The sequence below is a fragment of the Ammospiza caudacuta genome, chromosome 3, assembly GCF_027887145.1.
Source record: "Ammospiza caudacuta isolate bAmmCau1 chromosome 3, bAmmCau1.pri, whole genome shotgun sequence".
In the NCBI taxonomy this organism is placed as follows: domain Eukaryota; kingdom Metazoa; phylum Chordata; class Aves; order Passeriformes; family Passerellidae; genus Ammospiza; species Ammospiza caudacuta.
The window spans coordinates 6,962,537-6,985,104 of record NC_080595.1 but is presented as its reverse complement, the minus strand read 5'-3'; the positions used below and the strand labels follow the sequence as shown (position 1 = coordinate 6,985,104).

The following is a 22,568-nucleotide window of genomic DNA, read 5'->3' as shown; positions in this document are numbered from 1 at the left end:
ACCCAGCAATCCCTGGGTCTGCTGGTGATGCTCCAGCAGAGTTTCCCTCCTGGCACAGAGCAGGATTGAATTCCCTGTGCTGAAAGGACAAACACAGCCACACACAGCCCTTGTGGGCCAGAGCTGCTCTCTCTCTAAGCAATGCTCATGTAGCATGCAGAAACCTGGGGGAATCCTAAACACTTCACTCCTTGCATAAACAAATATAATCATATAAATATAATCACCTCCTGAAGAAAGGATACCTTCTTCCCCTCCCCAGCTAAAAAATTCAGCAGCATGCCTTAACCCAAGTCTCTCACTGCCTCATTTTTCCACATTTCTCTTCATTTTCTGTTACAATAAGGCATCTCAAGCAGCACTACTCCTCAGAGTAAAGCTGCAGGAAAAGGGTGGGGCTCTGTAACAGAGCTCAGACTGTGTGTAACCTTTTGAGGTGGCAGCCAGATCCTCAGCTGGTGTAAAAGTGAGAGCTGGGCTGAAGCTGAGGCAGCTTGGAGGCTTCAGAGCACGGGAAGATGTTGCCTACCAAGTCCATCAGTGCAAGATGCTCAGGGACACACTGCTGATCTCTGAGTAGAAAGCAATGAATGGAAGATTTTTTGCAATGATCTTAAGATATCTCACTCGAAACCCATTAGTTTGCAGGCTAAATAATTCCATATATAAACTTTGTTGATCTCCTTACTTGGTTTTCTTCGCCAAGACCTTTTCACTTTCAGCCTGAGGGGTGACAGGGGAAGGCAAGAAGCAATGTTTCACACAGGCTTCTAAACAAAATAATCTGGAAATTATTACAGTAATGTGAAACTGGCTTACTGGGTTTCTACTGATCCCCTCTGAACAGGTTTAAAGAATTACTGGGGTGAGACATCGTGTTTCAACAGCTAACATGAATGTGGAAATAGAAAAGTGCTGCTCCTCTGGGCATTACCAGCAAGTGATCTCAAGGCACACACCCACCCTTAGAAACCTTTGTGCTCTGAGACCCCAGGACACAAAAGAAAATGAAAGCTTGGAGAAGGGGGGAGGGAGCTTTTACAAAATTAACTGCACAAAAATAAGACTTTCTAACCCACCTGCTGCCTAGGGGCAAACTCTGCACCTTGCTACAATTGGTTCTAACAAATACATCTCTTTTCTTGACTTGTAAGATTAAGAGCTTCCCTGGAAAACCACTCAGGGGGCATAAATATTGAGAATGTGTGACCTGGGGATCCAACTGCTCTAAGTGCTTTTGCAGGCACAGGAAATGCGCAGCCTGAGAAGGAGCAGCCTCCAGTAAAGGACTAAGGGAAGGAGGAGCTCAATTACCACTAATCAGCCCCAAGCACTAAAAGCATTTGCCCAACATCACCCTCATTAAATTAAAACTCTCTTCTCTTCCACAGTGGAGGCTGTTAAATGAGCTCAGGTCACAGCAGAGACTCACAACCTCCATGAGCATGCTGCCACTTCTTGGTGCCCAGAGAGACATTCCCAGCTCTTCCTACAAACAACCTTGAGCTGCTCAGTCAAACTGTGCCATCTCCTCGTTGCCCATCCTTTGGGCACATTTTGTGCCATTTTCTGCAGGTTAATTGCACTGAGAGTTTTAAAGGTGAGCCAGGGGACCTGCAGACCTGATTTTGGAGATGAGGACACGCGCAGGGACTGGAACAGGGAAGGAGAGCAGGGCTGCAGGGAGCTGGCTGGGGCAGCCAGAGGATGCCTCCAGCACAGACAGCCTCCAGCTCCATCCCTGAGGGATCCCATTAAATGACTGCATCTGCCTGGGCCTCCCTTGGCACATCCCATGAGTGCTCCCACAGAGATGTGGCTGTTCTTTTCCAGCCAGTCCTCTCACCAGGGCAGAGAAATTGTGTCTCCTTCAGAACAGCTGGCAAGGTGGCACGGGGCAAATGGCACCACTGGGGACAGGGACTGCTCCTCCCTGTCACACTGGTGTCTCTCTGTGTGAGTCACAGCAAAGTAACCCCCACACCTGTGGCAGGGGCAGCCAGGAGAGCTGAGACACAAGCAGGCAGTCCCACAGGGAAGCAGAGAGTGCAGCAGCACTCCCTGAAAGTGCAGCACATCTCCCTGCTCTTCCTTGAGGCTCTCAGGAATGATTTACAGCAAAAACTGCGGACACCTGAGGAACTACAGCCTGCTCCAGCATCACAGCTCCATTCTTCAGCCTTTGAGGTGCAGAGGACTTTTGCACAGAAGATGTGAGACAGGAACACTGCAGCCAGGTTTGTGCTGGTTGCCCACACATGCACAAGCCCTGAAACTGGGCACACACCTCCTGCATGCACATGCATGGAGCAGACATGAAGGAACCCAGCTAGATACCATGAGATTGTTTGTGCTCATTTACTGTAACATTTTGTCCTCTGGACTGAAATTCATCTCACTTATTTTTAGACACGTTCAATGTAGATGACTGCATCTATCCTAGTTAACTCCTTTTACAGTCACAGGGCTGCCCTTCCTCAGCTCCTCTCATGCTGTGCAGACAGGTCACACACACTGTGTTCTGCAGGGGCCTGCTTCTCCCCACAGAGGGATGCTGGCTCAGATCTAGCTACTTGCCACAAATCCCATCCCAGCCATCCATCATTAAGTACTTTTAAAGTCATGTTATCCAAGCTCTCCTCTCTTCCCCCTGCCTTTCCATGGCAGCCTTGCACGATGCTTGCATGCTTTCTTCCACTACTTTTCACATTATTTTCCCCTCCACTTTGCTCCATCTCCTGATGAGATTCTGCACTCAGTTTCTCCCAAATTTCCCACCCCATACCACCCTCCTCTCCTCCTGCTCTTCAGCCATCACCCAGCACAGTTGGACACAACTCCAAGTAAAAGCGGCTCCATCGACCTCTGCCCTCATCCTCATGGGACACTGCTCCACAATAATCCACATTCCATCCTCACCTCCAGCTAAAGGCAGCCCTCATCACCCCCTAAACTCAGTATTTTTTGCTGGGGCAAAGCAAGTAAGTCTATTTCAAGGTAACCTCAGTGTTAAGAAGAGCAACGAGCGGCAATAGGCAGGTGAGTCGCTGCAGAGCCGTGTCACCTCTGCCATGTCAGCCTTGCATGATGCTTGCATGTTTTCTTCCACTACTTTCTCACAATGCAGCTTTTCACATTATTTCCCCTCCCCTTTGCTCTTTTTCCATCTCCTGATGAGATTCTGCTCTCAGTTTCTCCCAAATTTCCCATTCTGCCACCACCCCATACCACCCTCCTCTCCTCCTGCTCTTCAGCCATCACCCAGCACAGTTGGACACAACTCCAAGTAAAAGCGGCACCATCGACCTCTGCCCTCATCCTCATGGGACACTGCTCCACAATAATCCACATTCCATCCTCACCTCCAGCTAAAGGCAGCCCTCATCACCCCCTAAACTCAGTATTTTTTGCTGGGGCAAAGCAAGTAAGTCTATTTCAAGGTAACCTCAGTGCTGTTAAGAAGGGCAACGAGCGGCAATAGGCAGGCGAGTCCCTGCAGAGCCGTGTCACTTCTGCCACGCCTGCACCCCACCTTGGAGCACCCACACACCTCCCCATGCCCCCTCAGCACCAGCACACGTCCCCCCGTGTCCCCACTCACCCCAGGGGCTCACCCCACACAGCTCCACGCCGCCATCCCAGCCGTGCCCGGCCCCGCTCTGCGCGCGCTGCGACGCCCCAAGGACGCGTGGGATTTACACGTGCCTAGAGCAGATTCCCAGATGGCTTCACAGCTTCCCTTGTATTCTCTTTGGTCCTTCCTGGCCCCCGTGGTCATTTCCCTTTTCCACCTGCCTTTCCCCTTCCTGCCTGCCTTATCTCTCTCTCTCTGCTGGCCCTGCTCTCCCACGCCCCATCCCGCTGGGCACCCCTTGCTCCTGCACTCACCCCATGGTCTCCGCTCTGCAGCTCGCCCCGGCCTCTGCCTGGCTGCCACGGGACTGTTGCAAGAGGAGGACAGCTGAAAAGACAATCAGTGAAAAAGCAGGGAGGGTCTGAGGCTCAGCGTGACAGAATCCTGGAGAAAACAGTGTCAGAAGGGAATCGTGCTCTACTTCCAGCTGGAGCATGTGACGGGACCAAAAACCCTTTGTATGCCTCTGGGAGATCAACTGAAGGCAAAAAAAAGTGATGTGATGGCAGAGGAGAGGTGAAATGTAGGACTAAGGGGAAGAAAGAGAAAAAAGAAAAAAAGTAAACAGGAAAAAACAGGTAGATTCTTAGAGCCATTTCACATGGGGTTTTTTTGAAAATTGCACTTCCTTTGAATTATCTGCGCTGGAAATATTTTCAACCCAGCTCCACTTCCCTTGAAAGATTCATTTGGCATGCATTCAGTTCTCAGATGAACTTGCAAAACATGAAAGAAGCTGCAAGTGTCACTAAAATGTAGGATCAGCCTCAATTCTGAGATTGACAATTGTACATCTTCCTCCCTGACAGCAAAATGTTGTCTCTTAACCTCTCCCTCGCTCCTCACCTACTCTGACCTCTGCATGCCCAACCCCCAATAAAAGTAAGTTTACTTTTCCTCCAAATAGCATGGTAGACATCTCAAAATTACGTAGGATCTTGAGCAAATTATCTCCTAACTCATCTGGAGTCTGATCCAAGGACACCAAGGGAAAGCTTTCTGCTTCACCCCTGGGTGCACATTATGTACATCTTCAAAATGAAATGTTCTGTTTGCTTACAGAAGGAGCAGTAGTAAGTTAAGTCCCCTTGGCATGAACAAGAGCCCTGACCTAGGAAGAGAAGCTGCAGTAATTTCAGAATTGTTGACTGCACTTTCACAGAGTGTACTCAAACCGCTTTTTCCATTGATCTGACGACCCTGGTTACTCAAACAGCTCCTCAACCTACTTCCTGTTCTGCTGGAGAGCTCAGCAGCCCTGCTAAGAAACAGAGGGAAAAAAAACCTCCAAAATCTAAACTTTATTCTTAGGTCATCAGAAATAGCTGTGGTGGGTGCTTCCTATTTTTGCTCCAAAAACGTATTTATAACTTTCCTGCCATCGGAGGGCACAGCAATGTGACCTCTCTGCTGCCTGGGATGCCAGCTCAGCACAGCTGGTGAGCTGAGCCCATGCACCAGTGGCAGCAGGTCCACATCTCTGAGCACAGGGGAAACTCGGTCTTTCTGCCACATTTTGTTGCTGGTCTCCCCTTGCTGTGATTTCAGATGCCCTGAAGGAGCCAGATGGGAGGGGGATTTTGCAAATTGGGCAGCTCTCCATGGTCTAGCCATGAATACAAACAATGCACTTAACTCAGCCATCTGTGGTTGGTGTTTTTCTTGCTCTGGATCACATTTATCCATTGTGCAAGCCCACCAGACTCAATAGAGATACAGCAGAATTGATTTGGCTCAATCTGGTTCCAGATTCCAGCTCAATTGAAGTTCTAGAGTGCTGAACCTTCTCCATAAAGGTGACAGGGAAGTGTAGTTCAAGTTTGCTGACCCTGGTTCCTGCAGTAGCAAAAGAAGACAGCAAGGGATCAGCAGACAGCAGCAAATAAACTCTCTCCAGTGAGATCAGCTGGAGCTGCCACTGCAAAATCTGCCACTGAACCTGCACCTGGAGCCTCCCGTGCTTTTCCAAAAACCACAGGGTATTTTTTAGATTAGTGGTGAAATCTGTGGCTTATCATCACCCAATACGAAAACTAAAGTGTCTTAGGGGTTTTAAAGGGATTAGCATGTATTTTCTAAAGTATTCTGTCTTTGGAGAATTTATTCCCCAAAGTTCTTACACCCTCTGAGACATTAAGTGCCATCACATTGTTAGTGTTTCCCGTGCCAGAGCTTGTTTCTCAAATCCCCACTAGCTTCAATAAACACTGACACCAAGTAATAACATTCAGCCTGTGTGTTGCAATGTGTGCTACGTTACAGCTGGCCACGCCGTCTAAAACTGACTTGCAATTTCATTCCCAAGCAAGGAACCTCATTGCGCAGTGTATGGAAAATGTCGCTGTTATGCAAACCTCTGTTTTCTGACAATAGCCAGTAAAGCCACTTCCCTCCCTCAATTTTATATCCTGGAAATATTCTAATTCTGTTTGTTACGCCATCAGGACTCCTAGCTAGCTTTGCAAAGGCATGTACTGTCCAGAAGAGCAGCTGCAGGTTGTATGCACCCTTCAGAACTGCCCTCCTGGTGTGGTTTCACTGCAGTGCAGATGGAGCACCTGGGAACAGCCCACCAGCTGGAACGCCACACACACAACCAGATTTCAGTTCAAATAAACAAGCTAAAAGCTTTCCATAGGTGTCCTGGCCTTTGCTCTGAGGATTAATTCCCTTTAAATGTGTAATAGCTCTAAGGGCATGCTAAAAAGAAGAATATACTTGCTTTCTTCCCCATGGAGGAGGAGGGACACATTCCTGTCAGCTGGAAAGGGGAACAATGAACACTGCAGCATCTTAATTCAAGAGGCAAACTGGGGAACATGTCAGCGTATCTGATGAGAGTAAATTGAAATCCAAACACCATTAGAGCTGCTGGAGAATGCTTGGCATCACTTCACACAGCACCTCTGCATCATTCAATGACAAGGTGGTTTGGGATGGTTCAGCAACCCTGCCTGGTATTTTCTGGGACCTATCACAGCCAAATATTCCTTGGTGAAGGATGTATACAACCTTCCACACACTGTCCAAATGCAGTTGCTCACTCCTAAAGTCACTGCCTCCTCACTCTAACATAATCAAAGCTGTACTCCCATCTCCTGGCAGCTGCTTGTGTCAAAGACCTGTGAATCACTTCTAGAAAAAGCAATTAGTTTTCAAAGTGTGTTTTATATAAACTATCAACAGGGAAGGAGTATGAGCCCTCTTGTGCAGTTTGTACAGTCCTTGCTCTTCAGTGACCACCCGTATCTCCTCCTGCACCCCTGCCTCTGCATTCAGCGGGGAGAGAGAGGACTTTGGGTTTTGGTGGGGATGCAGGAGCCAAACGCCACCTGCCCTCCCAGGCCTCACACAGGCATACAAACAGGAAAGCAGACTTTGCTTTAGCTGTGTACGGGCTGTTTGTTTCGGCTGGGGCGGGGAGGGAGCGCTGGCGTTCCCGATTGTTCCGGGCAGGCAGAATCGGCTTACACGCTCTGCCCTGCTGGCCTTTCTTTCCATTCAGCCCAGAGAAGCAGCTCCTTCAGCAGGCCCTTTGCCCACTCCTGCAGCTCTGACATGAGCTCTGCCCTGTCCTCACAGCCCCCAGCTCGGGCATCATCAGGTAGCTGAGACTCTGAGTTTTCAGGTTTTGCTAAAAAGTACATTTCTCGGCTTCTGCCTCGCAGAGAACAGATTGAAAAATTGTCCTGAGTGTGACTCAATAGGCATGGAAACCAGGAAAACAATCAAATGAGCCCAGCACTTCCAAAAACCTTGAAACTTTTGGTAGTTTTTAAGGGAATCCTCATTGTTTTCTGGGAGAGCTTGAGTTGGCAGTGTTTGAACAGTAAATGCACGATGGAGGGAATTGCATTGCTGATGCACTCATTGGCCTTGACTCCTCAAACTGCTACAGGCACTGATCCCTGCCCTCTGCACTGCTGGGGGACCCTGAGCCACCACAGAAAGTATCAGAGCTATCCCAGAAGGGAGCACAGCCACTGCCAGCCCCTCTCCTCTACCATAAAAATATCCACACTATGAGATCCATCTTCCAGTAACACTCAAATCACAGCAGGCCACAAAAATCCTTACAAATCTGCCTGTTTCAGGTGAAACCCAGGATTTTCCCATGAATGGAAAAGATCTTTCCTATAGCCCCTGCCCAAAAGGGGCTGATGTTAAGAAGTTTGCCATCCCACACTGTAGCATCCATGCTCTCCCTCCTTTGTGCCCAAACCCTCCCAAGGCAGGGAGAGGAAGGGCTCAGGAGAGAGTGCAGGTAAATCTCAGCAAAGGAGGCTCCACTCAGTCACCAAGGGATGAGGAGATGGCACAAAGTGTCTCAGCCAGGCAGAAAACACAGCAGGGAGCAGTGAACTCAGCTATGGCTCATGGTGCAGCAAACACGTGTGTTCCTCCCCCTCTGCCTGGGGAAACTCTTGTGGCACAGCACGTTTGGGCTACAGCAAAGTGATTACCAGCTATTTGCTCATTTTCCTTTAATGAATCACTTGAATGAGACCAGTGTGAGTGTCAGGGGAGTGAAAGTCTGTCATTCAGCTGTCTGCACACTCTGGCTTCTCAGAAGATTTCTAGATCAGATCTCAGGGCCTCGGGAGTTTGGGTTATTGTTCTAAATGAGGTTCGACACTGCAGCTTCTGGGGAAGATGCCAGTTATCTACAAAACCTACAGCTCTTATTAATTTGATACCACAGGTTTCAGTCTGAATCACAGCAATGTGTGGTTGACCTCAGAATAAACTAAAGTACTTGCTCCATGGCGTTAGACTTAAGGATTGGCCAGCATGGGAGCTGGATTTATTTTTTAACACCAGAGCTCAATCAAAAAACTGGGGGAAAGGAAATGTTCAGGTTGGGCTGGACACAGCTAAGATCGTGGGGCTGTGAAAGGAAAACTCCACAGTGTCCCATCTGCAGCCAGAGCAAAAGGAGGTGTTTCATTTTGGGTTATGAAAGTCCTAAAAAACCTTTTCTCTTCTCTTCTTTCAATGTGTTTTAGTGGTGAGGTCAACTTTTAAGTGAAAAATGCCCTTTTGAATCAAATCTACATTTCAAATACTTGCAAAACATAAACAAACCATCCCCAAAATGAAACTGTTCATTCTGAAAGTGTCAGAATGACATGCACTGCTATTTTTAACATCCCTCCTTCTTCCCCCACCTCTGTATTTTTTTTTTTTCTGGGCCAGAACTATTCAGAAAATGTGTTTGAATTTGTGAATCATTTTGACTCCCCCTCTCCCCTGACATTTGCTGGAAAATCTATTCTCTGCCAAAAAACTGCTTTTCCAGATCCAGCCAGCTCCTACAATCCCCTGTCCTGCCAGGGTTTGTCTGGCTCTGAGGCTCTGGCTGCCCTGGGGACACAGAGGAGGAAGAGGAGGGCAAGCCCCAGCCTCTGTCCAGGCAGTGATGGGCTCTGAAAAAGCTCTGAGCCTCTCCTGAGGCTGAACAGGGAGCTGGGCTCCAACAGAGGCCACCACACAGGAGATCCTCACCAGGCTGTGGCTTCCAGGTGTGAGCAGAGTGCTTGGAGTTTTGGAAAAATCTTGCATTCAAAGCCAGGCCCCTGAAGGTGAAGTGGATGCACCATGGAGCTGTCTCCTATCAAGGTTACAGAAAATTTAGATTTGGATTCAGTCAAGACATGAAAGCTCTGAGGCTTGCAATGCAATGTAGAGGTTTGATTCTTCGTGGCCTGGCGATTCACAGAACAATTTTTGCCCTTGCAGTGCAAGTGTAAATGTTACTGCTCCCAGTTGTGCACGTTTTGCTGCTACCCTGAAACCTTTAGTAAGTGGGAAACTTGGATCTCTTTTAGCCCCCACATCCAACCTATCTGTAGGTCTTGCAGATTTTTTTCAGGATAGCATCCCTAAAAGAGTCTTTCCAGCCTATGCACCAAAACAAAATTCACTTTTTGGGCTCATCACACCATATCCCCATTTCTCATCTCAACAGCCTTTGCTCTGCAAAGATCCATCAAACTCAGTGCTGAAAGATTGCTTTTTGAATCTGTCATTTGGCCCTTCTGTGGCTCTCAGCCTCCCTATCTTGATTCCTTCTCCTGAGGAGCATCTCTGAGCTCCTTGGCTTTTCTCTCAAGACTGTGATTTATTCTATTCCCATCACTTCTTATTTCAGCACTGAAAGGTCAGCTCCTGCGTATGCTCAAGCATGAGATCAGCCTATATTAAACAGGCTCCTCTGAGCCTTCTCCCTTCTGGCAAGGGTTCCCATCCACAGGAACAAACCTGGAATCTGGATCTGCCTCCTGAGCCGCCCAAATGCTCAAAAACCAAACACCAGAGCTGGTTGGGATGGATAATGTGGGGAGGACAATAACAGACTAGGTGGCATCCTCTGCATTTCCCTCTCATTACCAGCACAGCCTCTGGGCAACGTTTCGGTCACTTGTGACCACCAGGACTCCCCTGCTGCTTCCCTTGGGTCAGAAATCCAATCCAGCAACACAGGGCAACATGAGGAAACAGAGAGCTGAGCAGAGAGGCCAAGTCTTTTCTCCTCAAGATGAGACACGGATGAGGGGCTGCTAATGGAGGAGCTGAGCTGCAGCCCTGGCTTCAGACCATTTGTTTTAACCTGCTGAGCAAGGTGGCTCCCAAGAGAGCCAGACAACACCAACTGCTCCCTCCTCTGAGAGCCTGGTTCAGTTTGGAGCGGCTTTTCTCATCTTGTATATGAACTTTACACAATTTTTCTGTCAGTGATTGCACATCTTGCTCATAAGCTGTGACACGCAGTGTTTGTGTGTGAAGGTGGGAATGTGACATCCAGCTTCTGTTTGCTTTGCAAAAAGATCAAGGTTAGTTCCCACTCCACTAAAAGCACGGAAGGGAAACACAGGATTTGTCAAGCAGAGATAAACTGAATTGAGAATATTTTATACACAAATTCCTAGGAGAAGGTTAAAACAATGGAGCTGGGAGAGTACACTTGTCAAGGCTTTTTCAAACAATCCTTTTTCCCACATTCTTTTAAAATACACCAGTAATTCAGGTGGATAGAGATAAGCCACCATTCTAAAATCTCTTTGCTTTGTTTCCTTTCTGGCAGGCCTGGTCTCCACCCCAGCAAGACATTCCTCCCAGGAACCCCAGGGTGGAGGGCTGTCAGCTCTAGGTAAACACAGCTCCAAGGAGAGATAATAACTTACACCCTCTTTCTGGAGCTGCTCTGGCAATTACAGCTCCAAGTGCCTCCCACTCCTGTGACCACCTCCCTTGCTTCCATTAATGGCAGCCCAAAACTATTTACAGTTTAGGGGTCCCTGGCAAGGGCACAATGAGATGGTGGGACTGAAAGGGCAATGCAGGAACGCTCATCTCCTCTCCTCCCACTTGGAGGCACTGCCCATCCCTTCTTCTGCTGCTGTAACAAGCACCTACCTGGGCTGTGCACACTAGCTGTTACCCCACACTCCATCTGCAACAGCTCCCAGAGGCGGGAATTCCACCCTGGGGTTGCTCAAGGTCATTTAGTGTGGGTACCCAGGGCAGTACAAGGTATGAGGTGATGCTGAGCTGGCCTCAGTACAGCTAAGATGATGCTGTACAGGCATGGATTTTAAAAAAAGAAAAAAAAAAATTGGCTCCATTTCAGAGTTCAAAGAAATATTTGAGTCTATGGGCACTGATTCAGGCTCATCTCTAATTATGTCCCAAGAAAACCAGTTCTTTAGTCCTCAGTAAGGGTCACTTAGCAGTTGTTATTACAGTTTCTTGCCAATCTGTTGTTGGATTTTCCACTTGACATTATTAAGGGATTAAGTTGTTTGTCTCGTCATCTTTTATCTGTCCTGTTCAGTTTCCTAAAAACAGACTTTAGCCAGACCAGAAAAGATACGAGGGAAAAAAAAAAAAGCCCCAGCATTTTCAAGATATAACCATGGTTTTGGATTTGCCATTATTATTGTTTAAAATTATTACTTTGGATATGTAAACTTTGCTGACTCCTTTAATCTGGAATGTATTAAAGAAAGCATTAGGCATTACAACAAGTCATTGGATTACACTGCACCGCTTCAGCTACAGCTGGGGAAGAAATATATAAAGGAGATCCCGTGGAGTTATACATTTCAGACTGAGCTCATCAATTGCCATAGAGAAGACAAAAACAAATGTAGCTGAGCCTGGAAAGAATGTTGCTAAAATTGGAGAAGCATTTAATGTGAGTAGCCTAGGGGTGCAATAACTTTGCCTGCAATTTAACAAAACCCACCCACATAAAACATACCAAGAGAGATTTCAGATTGGACTCTCTTATCTGCACTCTGCCAAGAAAGCAAACCTGACTTTTTTCCCCTTCCTGCAGATGCAGGTTTAAACGGTCCCTGCAGAGTGTTAAATATATATTACCCATAATAGCAACCATACTGCATTTGGACACGTTGCTAATTCTCCAAGTGGCTGCTCTGTGGGAGGATACCCCTGGATAACTAAGGGAGCTTGCAGCTGCCAGCAAAGCAAGTCCTGTGGTCCACATGGTGAGAAGGAGCCTGCTCATCTCCTCCTCACTCCCACCCCTTCTTGGAGCCCTGGTCTTCTCTCTTTTGAGAGGCACCCCTGGGCTTGTACTTAAATTCTCCTTTAATGAAAATGTTTTCAATGCGTTTAGCTCAATGGGGTAAAAACTATTCCTACGCCTTCCCAAAATGCAGGTTTGCAACCAGCAAGGCTCAGTGGTGAGCTGGAGGCCAGCCTTGGCTCTGCCCTTCTCCCAAGCAGCAGGGATCAGAGATTGTTGAGCAAGAAACGAGAGAAAAACAACCAACCCTAAAATGCAGCTTCCAAAAAGCCTCCCTGCAGAACTTTCCATGTACAAACCTCCTGTCTGCAGAGGCTCTGAGGCACTGTACCTGCGAACCTGCACCTCTGGTTCATTAATTCAGCTGAAGGTTGGATTTACCACAAGATGTAACTGGATACCTGCAGGAGTGAGCACAAACGATCAAGGGCCAAACCTGCAGCATGCTCCTGCAACAGCTTTTATCAGCGTTTTATCTGACCCTAACAAAAGGAGCAAATTGTTTAGCAAAGGAAGAGGGTTCTTTGATTCTATCTCGCTGCAGATGAATTGCCCAAGCAAGGGCAAAGGGACAGGAAGCGAAGGGGGAGGAGGAGGAGCTGAGGCTGAAGGCAGGTGCTGCCATTGCTCAGCCCTTGCTAAACAGCCCCTTCTGCAAATGCTGATGGGGTGGGAGGGAAGAGCTGTGTCATCTCCTCGCCATGGCCATTCCACCAAAACGTTGTGCTGGTCACTCCTGGCGTAGATACACTGGTCCTCATCCTGGCTGTGTCTCACAGGGAGCTTTGTGACAGCAAAGACTGCAGGCCCTGTGAGACCTCCCTCTGCTTTGCACAGTACAGGAACCCATTGTCCAAACCCCAAGTACAAGACTGAAAGTCAAGGATGAAACCCTGGGGAAAACTCACATCAGTTCAGCAAGGTCCATGCCACAAGTGCCAACAGCTCTGCAAATCAAGGGTGTGAAGCAAACAGTGGAGAGACAACCTGATCCTGCCCTTTGAATCTAACTCATTAAAATGTCTGCAGGCATGTCCCTCCTGAGCACATCTCTGTCTTTCACAGAGACCAGGGATGCTTTACTATTACTTGAAACCACAACAGTGCAGAATGCTAATGAAGTTCCTGTTGTGTAGCACTGATCAGATACTACACTGTACTGCTTACAAGAAGTAGTTGTAAGTGCTAAGCACTTGTTGTTTCACCCCCTAGCTTCTCCTTCCAAAAGCAATCCTTGTGTTTTGACCAGCAATAAATCTTACATCTAAAAGAAGAATTGAATTCCTTCTACTGGCTTGTCCCTTTTCCCATGTCATTAATGAAAAGAACTTTCTTTACTACAAAAAAAAAAAAAAAAAAAAAGAAAAAAAAAAAGAAAAATAAAAGAAAAATAAAAGAAAAATCACTTCTTTCTTTTCACGGAAAAGACAAACTCGCAGCTGGAGACCCCCAACTTCAGAATGTACCTGCACCAATTCATGCTGAAAGGCACTGCTGGATGAGCATCCTGTTACAGAGCAAGCTGAATTTTGCTGCCCAAACACTGATTTAAAAGCCAATCACAGGCACTTGCTTTTGAGGCTGGTAGACCTCAGACTGAATCAGCTTTCTGAACTACTTGGAGCTGTTGTGCAGGCTATGCATGACCTGGGTTTTTATGTGTAGGAAAAAAAATGAAATTCCAATAAATTTTATAGAAGACATTCAGAAACAGATTCCTCTGTCTTAAAGCAAACTCTTGGGCTGGTTGTCAAAATCCCATTAGAGTAAGAGAGAAGAAAGCTACATTAGGAGAACCTTAGGATGCCTGAGGAGACACCCAGCCAGGCTAACCAAGATGAATGCCACAAAAGGGCCATTTCAAGTGACACAGCAAGTGTGGGAGCCAGCGATCCCCAAAAAGTCACATTTAAGAAAAGGGATTAGCTGCAAAGTTACTCGGTGATTTGAAAATGTTAACATTTAGTTTTCACTGTCTGTTAAATACTAACATATCTTTCTTAGAAAGCTTGGCTGGGCTTCATTGGAAGAAAGCAGGTCAAATTTACTGCACAAATTTACCTACTGGTATAAACAAAATAATCTCCAACCATTACAGAAGACTAATCTTAGCTGAAGCAACATTTAATGTCATCCATAGATGCCATTATTGCTGTAGTGAGCTAGAACAGAATTACATGTAAAGAAAACATGAGCTCAGCCATCACATGGCATTATGAGAGCTCACTAAATGTTTTCTTCACATGCAAATCTGTCCTGACACATTACAGAAATCATATGGAAAACATGAGACAGGTGCTGACTACAGTTTGGCTTTTGTCATTGCAAGCCTCTAAAAAGGTGAAGACAAAACTCTGAAGTTTCCACTGCTCCATGAAATTCGCTCTGCGGACATTCAGTTTTCCATCCAAAGGATCCAAACAGGCAAGCTCCTGGCATCCTGCAATTCCCACCAGAAGAGGAGGAAATCTGGCTCCTTCCAGAGCTGGGGACCCTCAGGATGATGGGCCTGATGTTTGTGCTTCCTGCACCTCAGAAGTACGGGGGGAGGTTTATTTTGCTACTTTCATGGATGCTTTCAGCGTGATTTTTCTTTTTTTTTTTGAGAAACAAAATATGCAAGAGACAGCAGCTGTGCTAGCAAGTGAGTTCCTCTATGAAAAGGATCTGCTATGTGCCATGCAATTCCTGCCCTGTCAATCATGGAGAATGTGCACAGAGAAGAAACCTTTCCCAATGAGCCTAAAAGTGCTGATGAAAACAGATTTTAAGCAGCACCATATGTCTCCCACTGGGTTGTGGCAGCATCTTCCCTTGGCCTCCGTGGGTGGGAGCCCATAAAAAGCTGCTTATTCCCTGAGCAGGTGACATGAGCAGGTAGAGGATTAGCTGTGGAACAGGGAGTGGTGCTTTGTGAAGTCCCTGGGTGCACAGGCTCCATGCACAAAGAGCCTGAAGCTCTGCCCAGCCCTGTGAGCACCGGGGTGTCCCCATCCCATCCCATCCCATCCCATCCCATCCCAGAACACGCTGTGCTGCCAGGTCTGCTGCTCTGAAAGGGGAAACACACACCTGCCCACCTCATTCCCCTCTGCCCCATGGTAATCCTGCAGCAGGGAGACTCCATCCCTTACCAGGTGTGTCAAGCATCTTCCCTTTCAATGATGTGCGCTGCTGAAAGAACAGTCACTCTCCTGAGTGAGCCAGCAGGGCCCTAACACACCAGGCATTGATACTAAATCAGAGATATCACTCACAGGCTCATAAGCTCAGGAGCTTTTAAGACAAACACAGTGGGAGTAAGGAGTGAAACACATAAACACACTTGGCATAAAGATATATATTCACAGGGCTTGCATGTATCACCACAGCCATGTGGTCATGGTTTCTGTTACAGGGAGACTTCCTGATCACAGAGACAGCTTGGAAAGGGAATGAAAGCATATTTAATTTGATTGATTTTTATAGGAACAAATCAGGACTCCTGTTGTCAGCTTATGCCTTAGAACATCTCAAAGAGAAATAAGCAAAGGTCCCAGAGGCCCTTGGCTGACACTAACCCTATCTAAACTTGGCTGCTTTCAGGACTGCATTAACAGCCATTGTGAGTCAAACAAATAAATCAATTAAAAGAATGCCTGTCATCAGCACTGCTGTTAGCTTTTTCCAAAAGTCCTTGCCATTTCGCACAGGTTAATGGAAGTCTCTTATTCTGAGAAATCTACTTAGCCTGCTGAAGGGAGCAGAAGTTTCACAGAGCACCAAGTCCCTTGATTACTATTCTGCTGTACATCCTTGTGCTTCCACAGCAGCTGTGGGAAAGCCAGGAAGAGGAACGCTCCAGTGTCTTGCACTGATTTTCCAGGAAGGGGTTCCTTTCCCCCGCAACATGTCATTATTTTTCTGTAGTACGTGCTTGCTTGCACAGCTCCTGCCTTTCCCCCCACTTGTCTGTTGCTTTGTCTCCACTTTTGGAGAAGCTGACAAACTGGGGAATTCAGGTCAATGACAAGGACTCGTTAATGACCAGCTTTGGAATAGCTTTTGCTGAAGGGGCACAGCCAAGCTCCAAGAGTGGGACAAGTCTCCTGCTGCAGAGTACATCCTGGTTATCAGCTCTTCCTTGGGAAGAGCCAACAGAGCCCCCAGAATGGCAAAGCTCACACTCTGCTATTTTTAAAGTCGAGAAGTCAGTGGGGAGTCACAGCTAGAAGGTATTTTATTTTAGGTGTGAAATCTCCTCAGGAGACTGGGCTGCCATTTCAGGCTACCTGTGCCACTCAGAACCTGGGACAAAGGAGCACCTTCTCCCTTCCCTACACACCCAACCTGTGTGATCAGCCACGAGGGGAGAAATTCTCCCCCTCAGCATGAGACAGTGATGGAGGCAGGTGCCCTCCAGCAGTCTCTGCATCCTCCTGCCTCAGGTGTTTGGTGAGCAGAGGCCTCAGGTCAGCTCCTCACCCAAACTGCCCGTGTTGGTGAGCACAGAGTGCTCCCCTGTGGCATTTCCCAACCACAGTGTCCCCATGCCAAGGTGCTGCTTGGACAGCCCGTCCCTCCCACGCAGCCCCAGAGGTGCGATCGCTCGAGTGTCTCTGAAACCATCAACAAACAAGCGTGGGGTTTCTCCGGCAGCAGCCCACAGCCCGGGGAAAGCCACAGCTGCAAAGCCCTTACGTGGAAGTTTACTCAGACCTTAAGTGGATTTGCAATTAAACAGCAAAACGTCACCTTGCTCTTACTGTCACTGCACTTGACAAGTCTGCAGCTAGCGTGGCAGGGTCACTGTCCCCTGGTGCTGTGCAGGGACAGGGACAGCACTGAGCAAACTGCTTCAACAAACAGACACAGAGCCTGCTTCACTCACAGAGCTGCTCCGGGTCACAGCGCCCAAAACTGTGGCCACAATGCCTCCTTCCCTTGCACTTGGCAACACGATTTTCTTACTGGCCAATTTTCAGGCCTGAACACAAAGTTTCCTACCTGCAGCACAAGTGGAGGACGAGTCCATGCCAGCCGGAGGGATGTGCCTGTTTCCCCGGGATGTCAGGAGGAACCACAACACACCGCCGGACATCCCTAACAGATTTGCTAAAGCAGACAGCCTCCAGAAAGGAAGGGCAGGAGCAGGCCTGCTGTTTATCAAATCTGTAAACATGTGAGATGTGCAGCACAGACTGTATCTGCAGCAGGAACTGCTTTCCTGCTGCTCCTCATTACCTCTCCTGCAGGTACAACAGCCTCCCCTGTGCCAGTAGTGCCCAGGGCAGACAGACAGACAGACAGGCAGGGCTCTCTGCCTGCTCTGCCTTTATCTACTCAACCCACCCAGAGGCACCTTGGTATCTCTGGGCTGAGATCTCCCAGGATTTGACTAAAAGCACGAGTTGTGGAGAGAGCTTCTCACACATTCTCCCTCATTACACAACTCATTTCCAGACCGTGTGCGCTGTTGAAAGGAAACAGTGAGTTCATGAAAACAAATGAGTGTGCAACCTGACACTGCCTCAGTAGCTGCCTTCTGCTGGCGTTATGGATTTACAAGATGCTGCCAACCAGCACACAAAGCTGGGTGTTATTTATATGAAATCAATTTTGAATTACTGGGCATTTGCACATGATCCTGCTGAGAAGTTGACTATAACCTGCCAAAGTCAGTAATCAGCCCTGCACGGGACCTGCGGAGCCCGGTGGAAAGTATCATTGTAAATTAGCCTTGCTGCCCCTGCTGGGACTCCAGTGCTGAAACACAAAATCAAGTGCACCTCCTTAGGCTGCCTGACACATTTTGGACCACATCTTCATCTCGTTTAGCCTGAGCACTCCCATGGAGCCCAGCAGTTATTCTGATCTTAGACCTGATCTGAGCTCGCTCTCATCCAGAGCTTTTAGCAATACAAATGAGCCTTGCCTGTTCACTGCTGAGCCACGGGCCTGGCTGAGCTCATGGAGGCCACGGGAGGTGGTGCAGAGTCAGCCTGAGGCTCCAGGAAGCTTTCCACAGGAGCATCAGGCATGCTTCTGCCCATCAATGAACAGTTTGCAGCAGCAAATCAGTGGGATCTGGCACTAGGAACAGTCATCAGCACAGAGAATGGAGCAGAGATTACTAAAGCTCATGCACATAAAACCAGCAGAATTTAATCAGCAGAGGGATTGTAGCAGCTCCCAAAGGGAAAAGCTGATTCATCAGCTGAGAGCCCCAAAATACAAAGCTGTCTGCTAACACGATGAACTACAGGCTCATAACTTTGTTAACTGCTTTTACTCAGCTGCTGCTCCATCCTGAGCGGAACCAAGCATGGATTCTTGGAATAGGACAAAAGGAGTGCAAAAGAAAAGATACTTATTTCAGCCTGCTGAGTGTTTTACAGACCACAGTCTCAGTTCTTCCAAGTTTGATGCCTTCACTTAGATGTTTCCCTGCACTAGTTTTCCTAGTGTCATTGCATTTAGCAGGAGTTTCACTACCATGGGTGTACAGGAAATTAAACATAGTGAAATTCACCACTGAAAGTTCATGAGCCTTTGTTAAACTCTTTAGCCTTTGTCCGGTATGTTTCAAGGTTTGTCAGTGGGATGCCCCAGTGCTGGGCCCAAATCAATGGAATGTCTCAGAGCTGGATGAGAGCAGAGACCATGTGCTGGCTGGAGAGCCTCGTGATGGGTGCCCTGCTCTGGGTTAAAGTGGTTCAAGGCCCTCTGGACAAGTGGTGTGACAGCTCAGAGCAAAGCAGGCTCTGTGTGATGCACTCACACATGCAATGAACTCCCCTAGGGACACAACAAATCCCATGACTGTCTCATGCCTTTGGAGAATGCCTCAGAGCTCTCCTCTCTGAGGAGACCTTTCTTCTCTAAGGGAAACACAAATCAACTAAGGCAATGGTTTCTCTCGCCTTAAGCCTCACAACCAGCTCCACAACAAAGATCCTGAAACAAATGAACTTAATATAAATACCTAATAAAAATATGCTTACCAAAAATATAAGATACCCCACAACCAAGAAGTATTATTCAAAAGGGGAATTACCAGAAATTCTGGAGCATTTTGCTTCTGTGTGAAAGACACACAGACACTGTGGTGATGGGCATCACTGTAAACCTGAACAGACAGTTGGCCCACACAGTTTCAATTCCAGGGAGGAAACAAATTCTTCCTCAGGCTCATGTAAACCATGGGAAACCTCCAGCACCCAGGGAAGCTGCGCTGAGGGAAAACTGAGGCTCGTAACCACATGTCAGCAGAAGGCTGCAGTCCGTGGATGTATTTTAAGCATGCTGGCAGTCAGCTTTGCAGCACCAGGGAAGCTCTGCAAGGACTGTGCACAATGGAACAGGTACCACTACTCTCTTGTGAGAGGATTTTCCAGCTAGAAACTCCTCTTCCCAGTCTGGAAACTTTTTGTGTGAGGGAAGGCAAGCACCACTGAGCAAGTGTAAAGTTTCTCTGCAGAACTCTGCTGCAACAGACCTGTGCCCTGCTGCTACCTTGGAGCAGGGACGCCGCCACCCTTCACCCCACCTGCCCAGGGCTGCTGCAGGACTCACCACTCGGGGTTTCTGCTGGTCCAGGGTCTGCAGGAAGGCGGGGGTCTGGTCCAGGGTGCGCTCGGGGTCGCTGGAGATGTCCTCCTCGGACTCCTCCCAGGACGAGGAGAAGCCAGTGGAAGACGCAGAGGACGATGAGAGCTTCCGGACGGGCAGGCTGCCAGGGGGCACGGCGCCCGCCTCCTCCTCCGGGCCCCCCAGGTCTGTGACAATGACGGCAGGGATGCTGCCACCCATGGCTGGGTGCTGCCCCTTCAGTCCTGTGGGAACCACCACCACCTCCTCCTGCCGTGCTGCTGCAGGCCCGAACTGCTCCAGGGGGCTGCTGCTGCTCTCTGCCAGCTCCACCGCCATCCCTGGCCTCCTGGCGGGCTCTGCAGCGCTCACACAAAGCTGCTCCCCACCAGCATCGGGGGCCTCGCTCTCCCCGAGGGCTCGGGGCCGGGGCGCAGTCCCGAGTGCCAGCGCCGGTGCCGCGGTGGGGCTGGCCGGACGGGGCCGGGCCAGCCGGGGGCTGCGGGGCGGCTGGGCGGCGGAGCTGTGCGCCTGGATGTGCGCCTCGAAGAGCCCCACTTTCTGGTTCACCTGCACGTTGTGCAGCTCCCGCTGGAGCTGCCGTGCCATGGGCGGCCCTGGCTGTCCCTCCTCGCCCCGGCTGCCCCGCCGCCCGCCGGGGCTGCCCGGCTGCCTCAGGGGCTCCTCAGGCAGCGGGAAGAGGAAAGCGGGCCCGCAGCGCGGGGAGCGGGGCGGCACCGGGGCCGGGCTGAAGACGGGGAGCGAGCGGCAGCCGCCGGGCGTCTCCGGACCCCTGGGCAGCACTTGTCCGGGAGGAGGCGGCGTCTTGCTCCCGCCGCTGGTCACCTCGCTGTTGCTATTCATCATCACCAAGCTATTGAGCGCATAGCAGTACACGGCCATAGTAGTCAGCCGGGGAGCACAGGGGGGCCGTCGCCACTGCCGCCTCGGCGCTCAGGCTCTGCGGGGCTCTCTGCACGACGGGAGCAGCAGCATGGCCAGCAGGAGAACGGGGAGCTGGGCTGGCCCCGCTGGCCCGCAGCTCCATAAAACGGGACAGCTGAGGAGAGAGAAGCAGTGAGAGTAGTTCTGTGCCCTCCCTCAGCTCACCATGCAGCCGGGCACACGGCGTGCCAGACTCTTCCCTTCCTGTGCGTCCCTCCCACCTGCATGCATGATGCCCAGTGTGCCACCCCTGGGGACACGGGCCAGCCGTCACAAGGATCTGAGGGAAAGGGAAGTCAGGTTTGCGGCTGTTTCCCCTCTTCCCTGCCTTCCCTGCCCCCTCTCCAGGTTGCCTGTCGACACAGCAGTGTCCGAGAGGACACACAGCCAGCAGCCATTCCCACAACAGAACAAGAGAATTACGGTGAACTGGTGTGAACTGAAAGTTGGCAGCTTTCAAGTGCTCGCCCCAAAACCTGGCATTTTCTAAAGGAAGATAAAAAACTGCAAACAACTTAAATTTGCCACCCTTCAGTCTATCACCTATAGCAAGACCAAGTCTCAGGAATGGATTTATGTTATGTGATACATGGGACGACTCCCTGCTTGCACTGCTTTGTATGGTACAGGGTCACATCTCCAGTTAGTCCCATAAGTTATCATGTACAACACGGCTTTGCACATCTTCATGAATGCCCTGGCTAAATGTGCCTTCCCTGTGCACATCTGCTGTCCGGGACAATGCAGGCTCCAAATGCCTCCAAGTCACAGCCTGGAACCCCACATGCAGAGATGTGCAGCGCTGTTTGCTCTGCCGAGTGTGTGACTGTGTACACACGTGAGAGAGGCTCTGCTTTCGGAGGTGGCTCTCTGTGTCCCTGTTCGTGTCACTGGGCTTTCCGTCACCTCCTGTTTGCTCCATGTGCCCTGGAGCTGCAGTCCCCATCCCATGCCGGGGCATGGGCACTCCTGAGATCTGCACAAACACACTGCCCACATGAGAGTACCAACTTGTTTACACACAGTGCGCTAACTCCGGCTATGGGCGTACACGCCTCTGGAAGCACTCGTGTACGATGCTATCAGCCGTATCCCTGTGAGGCTCCTGGCAGGTAAATGCCCTCAAGCCCAAGCGCAGTCCCAGCAAGCGGCTGACCAAAGGGCTTCCCATCCCTCCAGGCACTGCTTGTCGGCAGTGCGAGGCTCGGCAGAGCCCAGCAGCGCGGACAGCCGCTCTTTGCAGGGATCCCCGGCACAGCTCCCAGCACTGGGGCTCGGCTGCCCAAGCGAACACCGGCACAAGGTGCTCGGCCACACTTCGGCTGTGGGACAGCCCGGGGCACCACCCGGCCCCTCTGCCCGCCCCCAGCTCGCCCCTTCCTCCCCGCGGGGCCCGGCTGGCCCCCGCACCGCCCCTGGGGCTGCTGCCGGACATCCCCCGGCGGAGGGGCGGCCGCGACCCCCTCGCCTTTCCCCCTCACCGCTGCTTACCTGGGTCGGGATCCGCGCCCGCCTCAGTGCGCGCCGCCCGGCAGCGGCCGCCGGCGGCCGCGGGGCGCTGCCGAAACCATCGCCGCGGGGCTGCCGGGACTCCCGCCCGCTCCCTCCGCGGCCCCGAGCGCCTCTCCTCGCCCCGGGGCGGGCCGGCCGCGCCGGGCTCTGCCCCTCCGCGCCGCGGCGGCCGAGGCTCCGCGCTCCGGGCGGCTCCGGGCAGCTCCGCGCCGCGGCCCCGGCGCCCGCTCCCGGTGCGGCTGGAAAGGCGGAGAGAGCAGGAGGAGGAGGAGGAGGAGAGGGAGAGGAGCGGCGAGGAGGAGGAGGAGAGCGGAGGGAGGGGGGTAGGAGAGCAGGAAGGAAGTTGTGAGTCTG

General features: G+C 50.1%; 1 protein-coding gene across 1 annotated transcript in view; it reads right to left on the bottom strand.

The window, feature by feature from the left end:
- Positions 1-22,290, bottom strand: part of ITPKB (inositol-trisphosphate 3-kinase B) — a 65,811-nt gene extending 43,521 nt beyond the window's left edge. The window contains exons 1-2 of the mRNA XM_058801210.1: positions 22,194-22,290; positions 19,743-20,817 (exon numbers count right to left, since the gene is read on the bottom strand). Of these exons, the coding sequence (XP_058657193.1) occupies positions 19,743-20,660 (918 nt within the window). The 5' untranslated portion in view covers positions 20,661-20,817; positions 22,194-22,290. The remainder of the gene's footprint in view (positions 1-19,742; positions 20,818-22,193) is intronic.
- Positions 22,291-22,568: the final 278 nt, after the last annotated feature.